The sequence below is a fragment of the Prosopis cineraria genome, unplaced genomic scaffold (assembly GCF_029017545.1).
Source record: "Prosopis cineraria cultivar Desert tree isolate PC_DT_omini unplaced genomic scaffold, ASM2901754v1 PC1, whole genome shotgun sequence".
NCBI classification, from domain to species: Eukaryota; Viridiplantae; Streptophyta; class Magnoliopsida; order Fabales; family Fabaceae; genus Prosopis; species Prosopis cineraria.
Genome location: NW_026555332.1, coordinates 49,873,939 through 49,891,780, shown reverse-complemented (window position 1 = coordinate 49,891,780; position 17,842 = coordinate 49,873,939). Strand labels below are relative to the sequence as shown.

Sequence of the window (17,842 nt, the reverse complement as noted above, 5' to 3'; positions counted from 1 at the left end):
TGATGACATTTTGATTTAAAAAATAATTAGCTTAGATGGCCAGTGAAGAGTTTAATTCCATGAACCATGGCCACGTAAAAAGTAGGCCACCGAGCCCTTTAATTAGACATAGAAAAAAAAATACAAGTAATAAACAAGCTTCTAACTACTCTTATGTTATAACATGATAGTGTATTGTTAATTTTTGAACAGAACTTGTTTTTTATAAATATTACTTGTTAATCTGACATGGATAATTATAAATTGCGAGCTTTAAAACTCTATGTATTTTACTTATTAAAAGTCAAATGTGTTATTATTAATCACAAATAGATCGTTGTCAAAACTCGAACGGATATTTGTTAACGAAGGATTAACACATAAAATTAAGCCCGCCTTATCTGCTTTTTTAACTTGTTAAAAACAGAATATGTTGTTGTTAATTTTGAATGAATTATCATAAAAACCTAAATGTACATTTGTTGGTGAAGGACTAATACATACAATCAATTCCATTTTATTTGTTTTTCTAGCTTGCTAAAGTTTAAATGGACTATTGTTAATTTAAAATGAATTATTGTCAAGATTCGAATAGGTACTTGTAGTTGATTATTAAAAGCACAGATCTAATAGACTATCGCTTTTCTAGCTTGTTAAACCCTCGAATATACTGTTGTTAATTTAGAATGAGTTATTTTTAAAACCTGAATAGATACTAGTTGATGAAAGACTAACACATACAACTATGCTTATTTATATGCTTTTGTAGCTTGCTAAAGGCCTGAATGGACTATTGTAATTTATAATAAGTTGTTGTCAAAACATGAATATAAATTTGTTGATAAAAGACTATCATATACAATTATTCTCATCCAATCTGCTTTACTATCACATACAATTGTTCTTATCAAATGGACCGTTATTAATTTAAAATGAATTGTTGTTAAAATTTGAATGGATGCTTGCTAATAAAAGATTAACATGTACAATTATGCTTATCCTATATGCTTTTCTAACTTGTTAAAGCCAAAATAGACTATTGTTGATTTAGAATTATTTGTTACTCATACACTTGTTTCATTAGACCTATAACTTTAATCATCAATTACAAGTATATATTCGAGTTTTGATAATAACTCATTCTAAATTAACTATAATCCATTCAAGGCTTTAACAAGCTAGAAGAGTAGCTAGGATGAGCATAATTATATGTGTTAGTCTTTCATTAACAAATGTCCATCAGGTTTTAATAATAATTTATTTTAAATTAACAACAATCCATTGAGAATTTAACAAGCTAGAAAAGTAATAGTTTATTAGACATGCGCTTTTAATCATCAATTACAACTATCTATTTGGGTTTTAACAATAATTTATTCTAAATTAACAAAAGTCCATTCAAATTTTAATAAGTTAAAAAAATGGATAAGACAGGCTTAATTGTATGTGTTAGTCATTCAGCAACAAGCAAACATTTAAGTTTTCATAATAATTCATTCAAAATTAACAAATTATTCTGATTTTAATAAATTAAAAAAGTTGATATGATGGGTTTAAATGTACTTGTTAGTCTTTCATTAACAAATATCTGTTCAGGTTTTGATAATAACCTATTCGTGATTAACAATAATACATTCAGATTTTTAACAAGTAAAATGTATAAAGTTTTAAAATTTTAAATTTGTAATTATTTATGTTAAATTAACAAGTAACATTTGTAAAATAATAAGTTTTATTCATAAATTAATAACACACCGTTATGTTATAATATGAAAGAAGTTAGAAGATTGGTTTACTACTTATACATTTGTTTTTGTTATATACAATTAAAGGATTTGGTAGCTACCAAGCTGGCCAGGGTTTATGAGATTGAATCCTTATTTGGCCACCTAAATCAATTATTGTTTGAATAAAAATGTAGTTAGCACCAATGCTTTGGTGACCTGCCATCAATGACCCCATTGAAAGGAGGGGTTCTTGTGACCTTGTCATCAACGATAGTAGGCTTTTTTTATTTTATTGGATTAAGGTGTATTTTTATCTTTAAAGTATGTTTGAGAAGCATCCAACACCCTATCATTTTTGTTATAGCAATTTTGCTCTTAAAATTATTAAAAACGAGCATTTTTGCCATTTTGTCAAAATTTTAATGTTGACTGCTAGAACATTTGATAAAAAAGGTAAAAAATATTTTGTTTTAATAACTTTAGAAATAAAATTATTTCAACAAAAACGTTAAGATATTAGATTCTCCTCAAGAAATACTCCAAAAGCAAAAAAAAAACCTTTATCTTTTTTTATTTTATAATTTGGGAGATAGTTTAATTTTTTAATCTTATAAATTAATATCAACCAAGATCAAGAAGCTATAATGTAATTCTAAAGTCAATCAATTCTTGATTGATATTAATTTACTTTTGAAATTCTTGGTTGTTATTTTCTCAAAATCAAAACTGAAAGCCGATCAAATTGAGTTGTTACAAAACACAGCACTCGCTCATTACTTGCTTTTTCACGGGGAACATTGGCATCAACAACTACTAGTACAGCCTCCAGTCCCCTGGCAATAAACCCATCGGCATAGCTATCTTTTATTATTATATTTATTTTATTGGGCACTGAAATTGAATTTATCAAGAAAAATATTAAAAATAATGCCGACAAGGTTAATACATTGGGCTTCAACTTTGGACTACCTTTTGGGTCAAACTCAAGAATATGGGCCGACAAATCACATAAACCCTCCAAGGGTTGCGAGTAAGATCGTGAGGGTAAAGTGCTGGAACCGAACGAATCTTCTGTCGTGAATAAAGGGAAAATCACATGCTTGAAACTTGCGTTACCAACACTTTGAGAATTTGTTCATAATATCCATTCTTGGGAAGATTGTAACGTGCTGGCAACAAGAGTTCCTAATTTCAGGCATTAGAATATACTCACTGCCTCCATCAGTGACCCAAGATCATATGTTGTGGCCGTATAGATTTCTTGTTCTCTCTCAAACTTCGGCTCATCAACAATTAGCGTTCCAATTAAAATGCATCTCAATGTGCAAAGGGATACTCACTCGATAATACGAGTTACTTAGATCATTGGGAACACAGCAGCAGTTCCAATATTCACAATCAACCTGCAGGATTCCATTGAATATTCTCACTTCAGATTTTTACTGATATGCACAGATTTGAGGAAGGTAAGCAATAATGGACATTGCTGATATGAAATCTCAAGTAGATGTATCAACAGAAATTCTTAAAGGAAAAGCCTAAGATGATTAAACTACTTCATGATCAAACGAATTCTGTAGACTCTGCAGAGTTTCTGTAGGGATGCAAAATGTAGAGACTAGTACTATGATAGGCAATATGAAGCTTGGAAAACTCAGAAAATCAACAATTTTAAAGCAATAGCGTACAAAAGTCACAACAGATAAAACAAACAGCCATAAACAACTATACGACATCTTGTAGGATTACTTGAATCCAATTCCCATAATAAGAAATCTCCAGCAATTCATGGAGGCCAAAAACCTCACTTGCAATCTACTCCGGCTTCAGCAGCTCGACGAGGCTTGTTTTTCCGCCTGCTTCCATTTTGTCGGAACCCAACAATCTTTGTTGGGTCATCAGAGCTTGACTTGGTTCTGATGCCATTCTCTTCTTTTGTGGTATCTATTTTTTCTTTAACCTGTACAGACCTCTTCCTCTTTTTCTTATTTTCTGGTGCAAGCTGAGTTTTCATCTCATTGCTGGAAACATTACCATTCAAGATTTCACCATTTTCTCCAATCTTTTCAGTCGTGTCTACGTCTTCAGTTTCATCCTTCAGTGGCTTCTGTGGCCTTCCTCTTCTTCTGTAGGCAGGAATTCTTTCCTCTTCACCACTTCCAGTTTCCTCCTGCTTAGAAGTAACCCTCTGCTTTTTCCCCTTTCCCCTGCCTCTACCCATAGTCAAAAATAACTTTGATGAGATCAACTAAATATCTCAGGCAGATATCTGCAAAGATGAAACAATCACACTTATAGCACCAAGTGAAGATCAATCTAATACTTCGGTTGAATTTTACAGAAGAAAGGACAGAAGTGATAGCAACAATATGACAACCAAAATACTATCAAGCAAAACTATTAAAATAGTGCAGAGGTGAATCTCTGGTTAACAGTCAACATTCACAAGATTTGGGTTGCATCCACTGTTCCTAGCCTAGAATCTTCATTTTGCAACATTACAAAAAGCATCTAGCAAGAACCTAAGAGGGGAATGAAGAAAGAAACACGCCTCATTTAGAATCATTCTTCTCAGCAATAAACTTCGTCTAGCGAACTGAATCTGATCGATAAACAGAGCAAATCATGCCCACTTCATCTACGCGACCATATGGAATAACCCAAACTACTAATATTCAATATCAGGGCTCAAAAGAAACAAATGAACAGTACAGATTACAGAATCATGGGAAATTAACAATTCCAGATTCTCTTTGGTCTAGATATCCGAAAACGTGATTGCCACCTAATCCAAGTCCAATCTGAGCAAGCATTTATAACTTTTTATCCTTTTAACAATTTTGATTAAAGATTAATAATTTTGATCAGTATTCTAGCTTATTCTCAGAAACCAAAGAGACAACAAGAATTTTCAGGAATACAAAATTTTTTCCATGAAATGAAGACTTCGCATCATATAAGAGCAAGAAGCAAGAGACACTAGGAGAAATGAGGCTGACCTGGTATCTTCTATGTGCTTTCTGCATCTCCAACACGACCCATTTTATTAACCCTGATAAGACAAATCCAGAAACTGCTTGAACCCAAAAGGAAGTATAGACTTTTCTGTGAATGGCTTGAAGCAAGGCAAAACAGACACTAAAAACTGGTCAAAAATTTGATCCGAGTTAGAAATTCTGAAGACTCAGATCAGAAGCTGATGTGCTAAAATAGAAATAGAAGGCTGAAGATTGAGATTTGATTAGTGCAAGCCGGACTAGGTCTGAGAGGAGTAGCCACAGAGAGCAAGGAAGAAGACGGAGGAGGAACTAGTCAGAGCCGAAGATAGAAAATGGCGATCAGAATGTATAAAGATTTTATTTTTATTTTTTAATGTGCAAAGGCTACGGTCCTACAGCAACTTACAATTAAATAAAAAACAAAAAGTGATAGCGTTGCGTGAGTCATTAATATGCCGCAACGAAGAATTTTAGGTACACAAATTACAACCATTCCGTTGGAGATACAACAACAACAGCAGCAACAACAAAAAATTTTTATCCCATCAAATAAAATCGATTATATAGGTTACAAGATATATATTATTATATTTTATTATTTATTAAATTTTTAAAATATTATTAATTAAAACATTACGTTCAACAACTTTTAAAAATATTTTTTTAGGTCTTTCTCAATTCCTCTTAATAGCGTTCAAAGTTATATGTTTCACTCTTCTCATTGGTGACTCTCGTAATCTTTTTTATATATGTCCAAATCATTTCAAATAATTTTCTACCATTTTTCTCAATAAGTGCCATCTTCACTTTTTTACATATATGTTCATTTTGAATTTTATTTTTATATGTATGTCGTATATCCAAAAAAAATTAGGAGATAGACAGCCAAAAATAAATCAGACCCATATATTTTTTATATGAAAAATTTAGGAGTCAAATATCACGAGCTGGTTACAATCCAGTCATGTTCAAGACTCAGAAAATATGAGTTACATTCTTATCAATTTAATCAAATTTTGTTAATAAACATTTATAAAACAGTAATCCTTTCTATACTCATAATGATATTTGCGATTCGGTAAAAATTGCAGAAGAGTGAAGGGCGATCGATGATAGGAAAAGAAATATTTTCTCTGTTTCAAAAATATAAAATATTTTTAATCGAATGTCACTCCTTACTTTTAAATTAATTTTATTTTTTTATATTTATTTTTATTAAACACCCTATAATAAATATAAATTCATTATCAATAAGGATACTTTTAAAAAAAATAATTACACTTCAAAAACTAAAAATGACTTACATTTTTTATTATTTAATCTTTCAAAAAAATATTTTATAATTTTAAATAGAGGGAGTAACTAATACATAAATTTATGCATTAATCAAAAGAAAGTATTTTACAAATCTTGTGAGATGAAATTCCAAATTATTGGCCCAAAAAAAAAAAACGAGATTGCGCTTTGTCTCCGGCTCCATAACGGCGAAGACAGAGACAAAATAAAACAGGAGAAAAATATTATTGGTCACAACTTTCATATTTGAAATCGCATAATAAAGATACGCTTAAGCCCTCCTTAATTGCAACATTCTTTGAAAGATCATATATTTAATAATAGTAAATTAGAAAATTTTTCACACATTTTTTAATTTTAGTAAAATAGTTAAGAATGATTTATTATTTTATATTGGAACCAACGAGCAGAGAATACTCCCTCCATTAAAAACATAATTTATTTTCTCCAAATAAATATATTAAAAAATACAAAATATTTTTAATCTTTAAAAAGGTAATTAATAAATTTTTTAAAAATATTTTTAATAAATAAATCACTTAACCCTTCAATTTTTACTTTTTAAGGAAATATTTTTGTACTTCCTCTTTTAAAAAATAAAAAATATTTTAAGGTATAATCATGGTATTTTTTTTAAGAGTGTTTATGATAAATGAATTATTTTATATTTACTTTAAAGTAAAATATCTTATTAAATAGAGATAAATATAAAAAAATAATTTTAATTTAAAAATAATTAATTATTTTATTGTTGATAAGATTCGATTAAAAATATTTTATATTTTTTAACAATGTGAGTAAATTAAAGCAAATATTAAAAAACAATATCTATTTAAAAACAATTGGCTGATTTATTAGGGAGTATAATTCAACTATTTTATTTTATTTTTTAAGGGAGTGGATATACTTTAAGCATTATTCACATGTTCATCTTTAAAAGTTTTTTTGGATTTTTTTTTTCTTTTTAAGTTGGTGAATATCAGAGCATGAATTGAAAATTTTGGATTTAGAATGCAGTGACATCAGATACGGTCTTTTAATTCAACACAGTTGAGCTAGGGCTTAATAGCAACAGTGCTATTTGTAATAATGGCATTGGACAGATTCGAATGATTAATCACCATCTAATAATTGGAAAACAATCGGCTCTAAATTTGAAAATATTCAAAATTCCAATGGGAAGTGTAGCCGCCTCGTCTCGGGTCCCAGAGCCACTACAGATGGGTGGTGGTGGGCCAATATGTTGCTATAAAGATTACGACGTGGCCTTACCGTAGCAATTAGAATCACTGTTGCAGCTAAATATAAATCTTAGTACCGTTTGTCAAGCAAATAGCTGGTTACCAAAAAAATTTCTCCCCCACCGTCATAATAAATTACTTATTTTGCTTAGTGCTTATCAATATCTTAATTTCTGATCCACGAAACACCAATCTTCTAGCTTTCCCGTAACCATTCCTTGTACACTAGTATTATGCAGTCTCCGAGGCGAAAACGAGAACTTAAACTACAAAACAGCCCTAAAAGGCTAAGCCCCTAGTATAAATGGATCAAGCAGCAGGCCGACGAGAACAATTTCCATATAAGAAATTCAGGAAAAAAATTTCTAGCAATCTAACTTATCATCACACGTGCCATTACAAGTTCAAAAAAAAAAAAGTATACAGAACACCGCCGGTTGACTTCGGTTTGCGCATGAAATTTACCTCCACCATCCATTGTCACTCTTGCCAATATCCAAATGCCCGGGTTTAAAAATTATAGACTTTTAGGGATAGAGATAACAGAGCATAACATAAAAAGTAATGATCTGATTGGTGCCACTGGGGAAGGAGGCAAGGAGATGACCGTGTTTAGTTGAATCCAGTTATTGCTTAGGATAGTAATATGGGTAGTTGTTCATTCCCACAGGCGGGGTTGACTTCCCAGAAACAGGAGGATAAGAAACTTGCCCTTGTGCAGGATAAGGAGCAGGTGCGGTGGGGGGGCTTGGATAAGGTGCCGTGTATGATGCTACGGTCTGCGGGTAATTGTAGCCAACTTGAGGACTGCTAATATGTGTTTTGACATGCTGCATCTGCACATAACCAGGAGCCATAGGCAAGGCTGTCATTGGAACCAAGGACTGCTGACCTGTTTTACCCTTGTGGGAATCCGCATATTTTACAATTATATTCCTCCCCTGCAACCAAAGAATGCTTCAATGTCTATACAGCACAACTCTTGAAGCAAATATATGCTAAGAACTTCGATTACTACAGTTATAGGCTTATAGCCTGGGAGCTACCAATTCACAGTTCAACTAAGCAAGTAACAGTTATTGTGATCAGAGGCTCCAAAGCATCCATCAAACTATACCACAACTGCTTTGATTATTTACAGCCCAAAACATCTTCTCCCAATTAATGGAAACTTTACGCCGGAGCCATTTGATAAATTTAACAGAGAAAAAATTTCCCCCAAAAATTAACAGAAGAATCACATCTTTCCCAGTATACTTGATAAAAATAGAGTATAAAATTCCAACAATTCTGTTCTGTAAGTGAAATTGAGAGATGCATCAAGATTTAGTTAATTAAAAGCGTGTTGGCAAGTAATTCCCTTTCACCTTTCTTGATCATCTAATGCAATGACCCTTCTAGCTTTCTTGCTGCAACCCCAAGCCATTCATCTTTTTAGCTTAGCAGCAATGAGGTCCAAATGCTCAAACCACAATTAAAATAAAAATTTAAGTGTTTGCGTACCCCAAGAGTCTTTACTGGATCATCAATGGCCCTCTTTGCAGCTTCTGCAGTCTTGTATGTAACAAAGCCAAAACCACTACAAATCAAGGTAAGATTTGCAGGTTGAAGAGGGGGAAATCAGGTATTTAAACAGCTACCAAGAAATCAGAGACACTAAAATATCATATTAGGAAAAGAAAAGCATGCATCCACTCTTACCGAGATTCATTTGTATCCTTGTCATATGCAACTGAGCCTTCCTCTATTTCACCATGCCTCCCAAAAAAGTTGAGCAACGTTTCACTACTGACTTCTGGTGATAAGCTCCCAATATACAGCTTCCTCAGGGAAAGATCAGGGGCATTACTTGCCCCGCTTAGGCCCTCACAAGCTAGATTACAGACAGCCAATCTTCCCTGAAAGTCAGAAAGACCTAAAATCAACTGACGAATGTGTCAAAGAAGATGACAGACTAGAAAGTAATTTTTAGACGAAAAGAAGACAATGGCATCTAAACAATGTGTTAGAGGAATTAGCTTAAGGATAAACCACCAGCGCTTTTCATTTGAAAGCTATCCACTTTGTTCTCCTTTCATTCACAAAGTGTCATTTTGTCCACATGTTCCACTACACATATCTGCTAAATTGGGGGAAACAGAATTGGTGGATACACGTGGGTTTTTAAACTCAGACGTCTGACAAACAAAACAGAAGGTAAGGCTTAGTGATCCTTTGAAAATAATTAGAAAATGGGTGAGCCACAGGTGGGTTATCCATTATTTGACTCCTGAAAGTAAACCAAAAGACTTCTTGATACAAAGTCCTACTTTCAGGTGGCATGACTAGATTTGTTTTAAAAAACAAATGTTTCGTTTTAGGAAGGCAAGGGATTCATAAGCTCAAGCAGGAAGAATATGTAAAGATGATATTTTCCCTATAAAAATGTAGATTCATGCACTAACTCATAATACAAGACCTCAATTCAGAGCAATAAAATGGGCTTAAGCTTACATCAATTAACTTGCTTGGTGCTCCTAATGCATGATGAGTTGATTCCATATGTTTGTAAGTGATGAAACCATAACCACGTGATTTTCCTGTTGCTTTATCATAGATAACAGCCCCTTCCTCAATTTCTCCATGTTCTTGAAATGCCTGGAAGAAAATATAAATCTAATATGTAATCTATAAAAGAAGGAAGACTTCTATTTTTAAAACCGAGAGACTGTTGAAGCTCAACAGAAGGTACAAAAATGAAAATAGAAAGGATATGGCATCCCATGATTAAATCATCTTGGTTTTGTTCCTTAAGACGTGAGACAAACACAAGCATGGTACACTAAACACAATCAACAATCAGCAATGCACTCACAGCACACAAGGTTTCTGAAGTGGTATTCCAAGCCAAGCCACGAACAAAAAGCTTTCGATGGACAGGATCTGCACTTGCAATACTTTTTATTTCTTCTGCAATTGAAGGATATTGGGACCCTCTTTATGCCTCAACATGCAAACAAACACACGTGCACACGGTCAATCACACAGCACACAATTGGGAGCAATACTTTTATGGCCCATTTTCAATGAATACACAAGCAGCCATGCAGAGTGCATGCACCGCGCACTAGTAATTCAGAGATCACATATAGGCAGAGACAAGGGCACTAGGATCACGAGTGCATATCATGTGCATCCAAATATATAAAGCCATAGATGCAATCACGGCAGCCTCAGAACATTAAATGAAACTAATCTCAGTACCCTGTAATATTTGGTTGCACTATCTTATACATTGGTAGCTTACATTTACCTGTTGTTACACAAATACAATATCTAACAACGTCAAAATAAAGCGATGTTCTTACTCCATCAAAAAAATAAAATAATGTTCTCAGATGAAGGATCAACAACGCCTGGAATCAGTTAGATCATCTGGGAAACAAGGCCTTTCATTCCCGCTATTTTGTGAGTCGAGGTGGCTGGACTAGCAACAACTAAGGCTTACGGCAAGAAGCCGGTTTAGTGCTTAACATAATTCACGTGAAATGTTGTGAAACTTCAATAAGATACGAGAGTCGGTGTCAACAGCGAATCAGTAATGATGCTAATTCAGAAAGTACACGGTCGGCGCAATTATTTTTGTGCGTGGGCGAGTGTCCGGGGTGAAGCGGGCTTGTTTAAGAGTGGGCGCGCGCGGCAATCCTAAAAAGCAATCTAACAGGTCTCCTCCGAAAAAGGGTTCAAGCTCAATAAAATCTAATAAGATGCCTACGATTACAAAGTCAGTTGACTTAAACAAAGAAGAAGAAGATATTAGAGAACTGAATCCCTGGGACAGGGTTTCAGTTAGTCAAAGATAATAGATACAGAACTTGGTAGGTACGAAACATACAGTTTAGCAAGAAGATCAACGAGCTGGGGTTTGGCCAGAGGATCAAGGAGAAAGCGGAGCTCTTCCTTTGAAGAAGCATCGCCGTTACCGGCCTCTTCTAGCTTTCTCTTTTTGAAATCATCCATCTCGTCCTCGTGTCTTCCTCTCCGCTGCACCTATCTTCAGCAATGACGAATTCCAGCACGCATGGCATTAGGGCTTGCCTTTTATGGGTCCAACCCAGTCTTGTAAAGCCCAACGTTTTCCAGCGGATCTATTCTTATCTGGATTTTTTCGTGGCAAATGAGCAAATTATGATTTAACTTTAAGTGCATCATAGATCCAAATTTATTTATTGTATAAATTAGTTTTTAAAATTTTTAAAAATGATACAATATCCTTACGTTTAATAAAAATTAATTTTTATTTTTAGTTTATTATAAAATAAAAATAAATAACCTTAGAAATTTAAAAATATACCCAAAAAAAAGTTATAATGAAATATCCAAAAATTACATAAAATGATAAAATTTAATTTTGGCTAATGGAAAAAATTGAATTACACTGTCTTTAAAATTTGAAAAATAATTTATATAATAAATAAGTTCAGAGTTTATGATGTTGTTAGACTTAGAGTTCATAAGATAATTTGCTTATTTACTCTATTTTATATCACTCACTTAATTTTTTTAATGTTTAAATAAAATTACATGTTCAAATTAAAAGAGTGTTTTGCTTTGCGACAATGAAAGTAAACGAGTCTTTAGCTAAGTCATTGATAACGCCCATGCCAAAAAAAGGTAACAATGCTATTTAAAAAAAAAAAAAAGTAATAAATTTATAAGTTAAAACAATAGATTTAATTAAAATATTCTTTTTATTCCACTCCAATATATATCATATCATATCAAAGTAAATAGTCTGTTTTTAATGGAAGCAAAGCTCTCGAGCCATCTTTTTAAATTCTTATACTTTTGCCTTATTTTTATAGAAGTAAATAAATAAATACATGATAAAAGAATAAATATCACAAATCAACAAGACACGCTAGAAATTACAAACAAATAACCTCTCAATGCAATGGCAAAAATCATGGGTCATCCATGACAATGAAAAACAAAACAATTTGACTATGATCGACATAGAATATAAGAGAATCTCAATCAAATATATAAATAAGTGTAAACAATCTTCAAAGCACCAAAACAATAAGCTTACAAAATAATATGAAGAAGATGAAAAATACCCAAGCCAGGTGTTGTGGTGCAGATGGAATAATTCTCACATTAAGAAACAAATCAATGATCCAATTGTTTAAAATAGGGTCATGGCTCCGCCACTATGACTTAAAATTCAAAATTTTCAACTTTTTAACTTAAAGTCCAGCAATATAATAAATAAACAAAGTCATTTTTTAATTATTACATTACTTTTAAATTTACTAACTTTGTACAAAGAAAATTGCCCCTTTAAATCGGTATTGTGGCTTTGCCATTGTGAAACATAGGTATCCATTAATCATGTGCAAATTAATAAATGTAAACAAGACTGAGGTCTAGCTGGAGAGAACTTTAAATATCAATAGAGATGGTAATTTGAATCAAGTTCAACCAATTCGAATAAATTTAAAAAATTTTAAAATTAAATTTGGAAGTTTAGAATATTTTTATTATTATTATGGGATTATTTGGGGCTACCAAAAGAAATCCCCTAACCAGAATGGGCTTTGACAGAGTATCCAAATTCACTTTATTATTATTTATAAAATAATATAAAAATAAAATAAAAATTAAGAATATTAATTTTTAAAATAAAAGTTGAAATTGCTAAAGCATAAAAAATAAAATAAAATAATATTTAGCAATTTTGGTACTTTGAGTAATTTGAATAAATACAAAAGCTCGAGAATCAGAGAAGGATTTGACTATATAGACTTTTTTAATATGTTCAAGGTATTTTAAGTTCAATCTAAATAAGTTGTGCTTGTATTGAGCTTCTTCTGTCTGAATTACCGGCTAAATGATCATATATGTGCCCAAATCACAGGATGTATGGAGAGAATAGTATAGTCTCTGTGATGAAATCCGTTTATTTTGTCTACTGCAATTCATTGGGACTCATCAATTTGCTCACGACTGCCACCAAACTGTTCACGGTTAACAATTCTATTACTAGAGCATCACAAATTGGTCATCTATATCCTTGGTCCATCTTATTCTTTTCAAAGCCATGCTTATTTTGATCAAAGCCAAAGTCCACGAAAACTTTCTTAAATTCAATAACCTTCTGAGTTTAGGAAGAATAATACATGCCTCATGTCTACTTAACTAGCTGGTCCTTGTAGATAGTTCATATCTTCTCTGTAATGATGCTCGTCAATTTATATGTGCTGAGACATGCTATCCTCTTCTGAGGTATTTCTATAAATTGACGATTGAGAACATGGTGGGACAGTCAGCTACATACGAATCCCTTTATTTTAATAATTATCTTCATCTTAGACAATAGCTTTGCACTGCTTCAACGTCTTCGAAAAAGCAGGATCAGTTGTTGCAGGCCAAAGAATAGATTGTTATAAAATGCACTATTTTGTTGAACTTCAAGCTCTGGAGGATTTGAAAAAAACATAGTAAATTATGTTTATGAATCAACAATTAATCATTTGGCACATTTGTTACGTAAACTTTAACCTGATGTAATTTTGTTTTTATAGTTTTGCTCTTTTTATCATCATCCATCTCCTAACATAGTGTTGGAAGATGATGAAAGAGTGTATGATTTTTGGTGTCTCTGTTTTTTTTTTTGGCTTGTCCTCGTTGATTTTGAATTTGTCCTCCTAGTTTTTTAATGGCATTCAGTTTCCATTAAAAAAATTATTAATTTCTTTCTAATTCTATAGTCCTTACATGTCATTCTCCCTCATTTTCAAGAACCTTTTTCCCATATTTAAAACCAGTTTTGCTGATGTCGCAGGAAGCTCACGTGCATTGGAAATAGATTAGAAAGAATCGAGCATCTCACTACTTTCTGAGAACACAAGAATTCCATCAGCGACTCAAATATCCAGAAAACAGAATACTGCTAGGATCATGTATTGGTGTTTAATTTCTGTTTGAAATTTGGAATTAAGCCCTAATTTGTTGAAACCCGAGACCCTCGCCTCCCCACACAACTGATCAAACTTCTCTTCATGCCTTGCAAGTGTTTGTAAAAATTTATAGGAAAACTCCGAAAACATCAATTGACGAGGTCTAACGAACCTTTCAAAAGGGTATAGTTTGGAAGCACACCGATCTCTTGTACTAATCTTTCCCATAACAAAATCACGTTGTATGGATTGTCTGTTCTGCTGCTTACCATGAGCAAGCTTTGTCGGAAAACTGGAACTCCTTGTCCATAGAGAGCTAACTTATCTTGGAAGGGAAGAAAGAATTCCCAGACCCTTCAGAAGTTGATAATTCAACATCTTTATGATTATTTGATGTATCGGTATTATCATTGGCTGTGCTACTCATATTCTGAGTATTCAAGAGGCTATCACTTGTTATTTGCTGTTGATCAAACATCATCTTCAGCTGCCTCCCCTGTTCCTCAATTCTCAACTGCAATTTTCTCTGAATCTGAGCCCGCAAATTCAATTTTGAAAATGAGAGAAGATACTTATTTGAATGATACCGAAAGTTGCTCTGGAGCAGAAAATTAAAGTCACAAGTGAAGAGAATAACGGCATTGATAGGTTTACCTCTAACTGCTCATGAAGACGCCTCTGAACATCTAACTGCAGCTGAAGCGCCTCTCTTAACTGTAACCCACTGCAATGGAAGAGCATATATTAATAGATTAAGCAGTAACAGGACTTCATGCTAACATGAGAAGAAGCAAAAAGCTCAATGGAACTGCTAAATTATGAAATAAGTAGCATTACGTTTTGGTGTCAAGATGATGCACATCTTCTACATTGGGTCCGTTATCAGACTTTCCTGCAACAGGAATAAGTTTATTGAGATCCATTAAGATGATTGGGTGAACCTACTAATTGCGAAGAGAATAAGACATAATATAGGGATGGAATATTATGGATGACTTGAGAGTAAAGAAAACGGTAACAGAACAATCAGCCATATCCCAAAAGAAAGTTTAACCCTCTACTATAATCACATAAATGGGCACTTGAGTTTTCACTTTGGTCTTCAGAAAAAGTGGATCATATCTGTGATTTATTTGACAAAAATTTCTAACATATTCATGATACGGAAACGAAAATCACTTCTGCAGAGCAACATCATGTACCACAAATCTGCTCACCGTTTTGTTAAATGTACTCACATGACATGGAAGAGAAGAAGCTATCCTGCAATTATGCTATGAAATTACCTTGAGCTGGGTCTGGCATGTATTTTGCAATTCTATATTTCTGCAAGACAGGTGGGATAAAAATATGCTTCCTTGATTAGTAAAGAAACATCCCCACTCCGTAAACAAGGGACATGAGAAGAAAGCCACACCTGCAAATGACTCTTCACATGGAAGATGGTCAATCCATCGGAGTCCATCAGCTTTAATATGGCTTTTGGGGTCGCCTCTATAATCAAGCCGAAGAAGAAACAGTCAGATTTGAACATTACCACTTTCGTTGGCATCGATATTTAATGCAAGTAACTTACTTTCAGCACCTCCAAGGCGATTCACACACTCAACAAACTTCTCATGAAGATCCTGATTCCATCTTATACGTGTTTTGCTTGAGACTACTGTCCCATTAGATCCCTGGTTCCCAGAAACAGCTGACACACTCCCTTCTGATGTGAGTGATGGAGACAGCTTCTCTTGCTGAGATGATAAACTCATCTGATCAACACGTAAATTATATAAGCCAAGACCAACCTGCATAAAGACACAAGAACATGAAGGAAAAGCCGCTCAACAAGGATAAGCAAGGAATTCAGTTTGCAAAATCACTTGCCGTATGATCCTGATTTCCCTTATAAGGTGAGTTCCTCTTAACTGAGGCAGCGTCGTTAACAAACAAGCTGTGTTGTTGAATAGGAAGAAACTTGGTGGGAGTCAAATTCCCATAGGAAATTTTACTGGATTTTTCAGGCGATCTGCAGTATTGATTACTACTCAATGGAGGTTTCACCATTGCTTGCAAGGTATTGGACAATTCGAAGCTGGGGTCAGACTGATAAAGAGGGAAATCCAAGTCGTTAAGCTTGGAAAACTGAGAGGTCAAAGAGGGATTACCAAGTTGGGAATCATATTGCTGAAACCCCATGCATCGTTCTGCGGCGTAAAAAGCAGAAGCTGGAGATTCAAAACGGCTCATGATGGTGGAGGAGGATTCTGCAGGGCCTTGGTTCGGTGGTTGTTGGGCTCCTTCTCCCGCGACGGCAAGTGTTTGGCTGCAACTTCCTATATTCCAGGCCTGACTGATATCCATGAATTGACAATAACTATTACCAAACTCGGGATTAGAATCCCCGTTTAGTCCGTGGCTCTGCTGAACTTGAACTCGCCCCGGGAAATCAACCTTGTTCTTGTTCATTTACAAGCTTGTTCGGGATAGCAAAAGCTCAAGCTAGATTCTGTTGAGATTTTTATCAGAGAAGGAAAGAAGATCAGATCAGAATAATGGAGAGGCACCAATAGGGCAATGTCAAAATTCGAGCCTATGGCATAAAATTCTGAGTTGTATTCCAGAAGGCTTCAGGAATAAGACTTGAATCTAGCTGTCTAAATGCTACCATACAAGGCTATAATTTAATCTCATCAAGGACACGAAATTAGGAATGAACAATTATGAATTGATAATGTCAAAGTATGAAAACCACGGAAAACAAAAAGGGTTTTTTGTCTAACGTTGTCCTCACGTGAATTTCAAACCGAAATGCAAGAGAATCAAGAAAACTTATAAAATACAGGAAAGATACATGAATCTCAAACTGGAGGTTAGAAATTACCAGTGGACCCAACTATTTCCAGTTGATCGTCTTAATATTGGAGAATATTGTTATGGGCATCTATAGTGTAATAATTTAATGTTAGATAAGATGCCGGCATAAATTCACTCAAACAATAGATCTGCAATTATTCTCGCAATGGATTCGGATGAAATAACTTTAGCCACCCATAAATAAGTTTATTATCATTATTTAACTTATACTGCATGGACGGGCAAATCTTTTGCTCTCGATAGGGAAAAGCAAACAGAAAAATAGAAGTCTTGCCCCATCAGTGCACCTTGCAAAGTGGGAATCAGAGACAGAAATTACCAGAAAAGTGCATCTAATATTATATTCAGCCTAAAAAAGTACAGCTAGGGGGATTCCCAGTGCTGTTCACAGTTGAATAAACTAAATGGGGCTTCCATTACCAAAAGGTGAAAAGATTAAGACATGCTCAACGCATTCATATGCCTTGCAGATTTTTCTCTATATATTTATATCCCTGTTCTGTTAATTTTACGGCCTCCCTCTGAAACACCCCTTCCTTCTCAACCCCTTTGCTTTTCCAATGCCTATTTACTATACTTGTATATTGAATAAGTTGAGCTCATCGTGCTTTTTGCTTTAAGTCCCCTTTTTTTGGAGCTTGGATTTTGAAAATTAAAATGTTTTTATACAAGAGAACTTTTAAATCCGATCTCTTTAAGCCAAAAATGGGCTCAAACTTGAGCTAGTTGTTTAAGCTCATATTATATACTTTAACCTTAAAAAATATAATATTTTATACCTTTGTATTAAATTT

The 17,842-nt window shown here is 33.6% G+C and overlaps 3 protein-coding genes across 4 annotated transcripts; all 3 read right to left on the bottom strand.

Moving 5' to 3' along the window:
* Positions 1–2,568: 2,568 nt before the first annotated feature.
* On the bottom strand, positions 2,569–5,056 carry LOC129323183 (uncharacterized). The gene is made up of 3 exons (XM_054969783.1): positions 4,706–5,056; positions 3,515–3,975; positions 2,569–3,109 (listed from the first exon to the last, which is right to left on the bottom strand). Exons 2-3 carry the CDS (start codon positions 3,925–3,927, stop codon positions 3,064–3,066), a joined length of 459 nt encoding a protein of 152 aa, XP_054825758.1. The 5' UTR covers positions 3,928–3,975; positions 4,706–5,056; the 3' UTR covers positions 2,569–3,063.
* Positions 5,057–7,503: 2,447 nt separating this feature from the next.
* Positions 7,504–11,298, bottom strand: LOC129322444 (UBP1-associated protein 2C-like). Its single transcript, XM_054969069.1, has 6 exons — positions 11,117–11,298; positions 10,097–10,217; positions 9,736–9,879; positions 8,944–9,140; positions 8,746–8,821; positions 7,504–8,183 (listed from the first exon to the last, which is right to left on the bottom strand). Exons 1-6 carry the CDS (start codon positions 11,239–11,241, stop codon positions 7,869–7,871), a joined length of 978 nt encoding a protein of 325 aa, XP_054825044.1. The 5' UTR covers positions 11,242–11,298; the 3' UTR covers positions 7,504–7,868.
* A 2,859-nt stretch (positions 11,299–14,157) lies between these two features.
* On the bottom strand, positions 14,158–17,180 carry LOC129322125 (myb family transcription factor PHL5). Of its 2 annotated transcripts, none has more exons than XM_054968202.1 (8): positions 17,056–17,180; positions 16,059–16,680; positions 15,760–15,979; positions 15,601–15,677; positions 15,470–15,509; positions 15,021–15,075; positions 14,838–14,907; positions 14,158–14,715 (listed from the first exon to the last, which is right to left on the bottom strand). In XM_054968202.1, exons 2-8 carry the CDS (start codon positions 16,638–16,640, stop codon positions 14,500–14,502), a joined length of 1,260 nt encoding a protein of 419 aa, XP_054824177.1. In that variant the 5' UTR covers positions 16,641–16,680; positions 17,056–17,180; the 3' UTR covers positions 14,158–14,499. The 2 variants fall into 2 exon arrangements, with proteins under 2 accessions (XP_054824177.1, XP_054824186.1); XM_054968211.1 differs by lacking the exon at positions 17,056–17,180 and having other exon boundaries at positions 16,059–16,240; positions 16,340–17,008.
* Between the last annotated feature and the right edge of the window lie 662 nt (positions 17,181–17,842).

Coding starts and splice junctions, on each gene's coding strand:
- LOC129322125 (XM_054968202.1), bottom strand. CDS start 16,640: ATGAACAAGAACAAGGTTGATTTCCCGGGGCGAGTTCAAGTTCAGCAG. Junction 15,678..15,759: donor TCGCCTTGGAGGTGCTGAAA/GTAAGTTACTTG, acceptor GCTTGATTATAG/AGGCGACCCCAAAAGCCATA. Junction 15,510..15,600: donor ATGTGAAGAGTCATTTGCAG/GTGTGGCTTTCT, acceptor CCTGTCTTGCAG/AAATATAGAATTGCAAAATA.
- LOC129322444 (XM_054969069.1), bottom strand. CDS start 11,241: ATGGATGATTTCAAAAAGAGAAAGCTAGAAGAGGCCGGTAACGGCGAT. Junction 10,218..11,116: donor GTTGATCTTCTTGCTAAACT/GTATGTTTCGTA, acceptor TGAGGCATAAAG/AGGGTCCCAATATCCTTCAA. Junction 9,141..9,735: donor CACCAAGCAAGTTAATTGAT/GTAAGCTTAAGC, acceptor TCTGACTTTCAG/GGAAGATTGGCTGTCTGTAA.
- LOC129323183 (XM_054969783.1), bottom strand. CDS start 3,927: ATGGGTAGAGGCAGGGGAAAGGGGAAAAAGCAGAGGGTTACTTCTAAG. Junction 3,110..3,514: donor GAAGCCGGAGTAGATTGCAA/GTGAGGTTTTTG, acceptor GGAATCCTGCAG/GTTGATTGTGAATATTGGAA.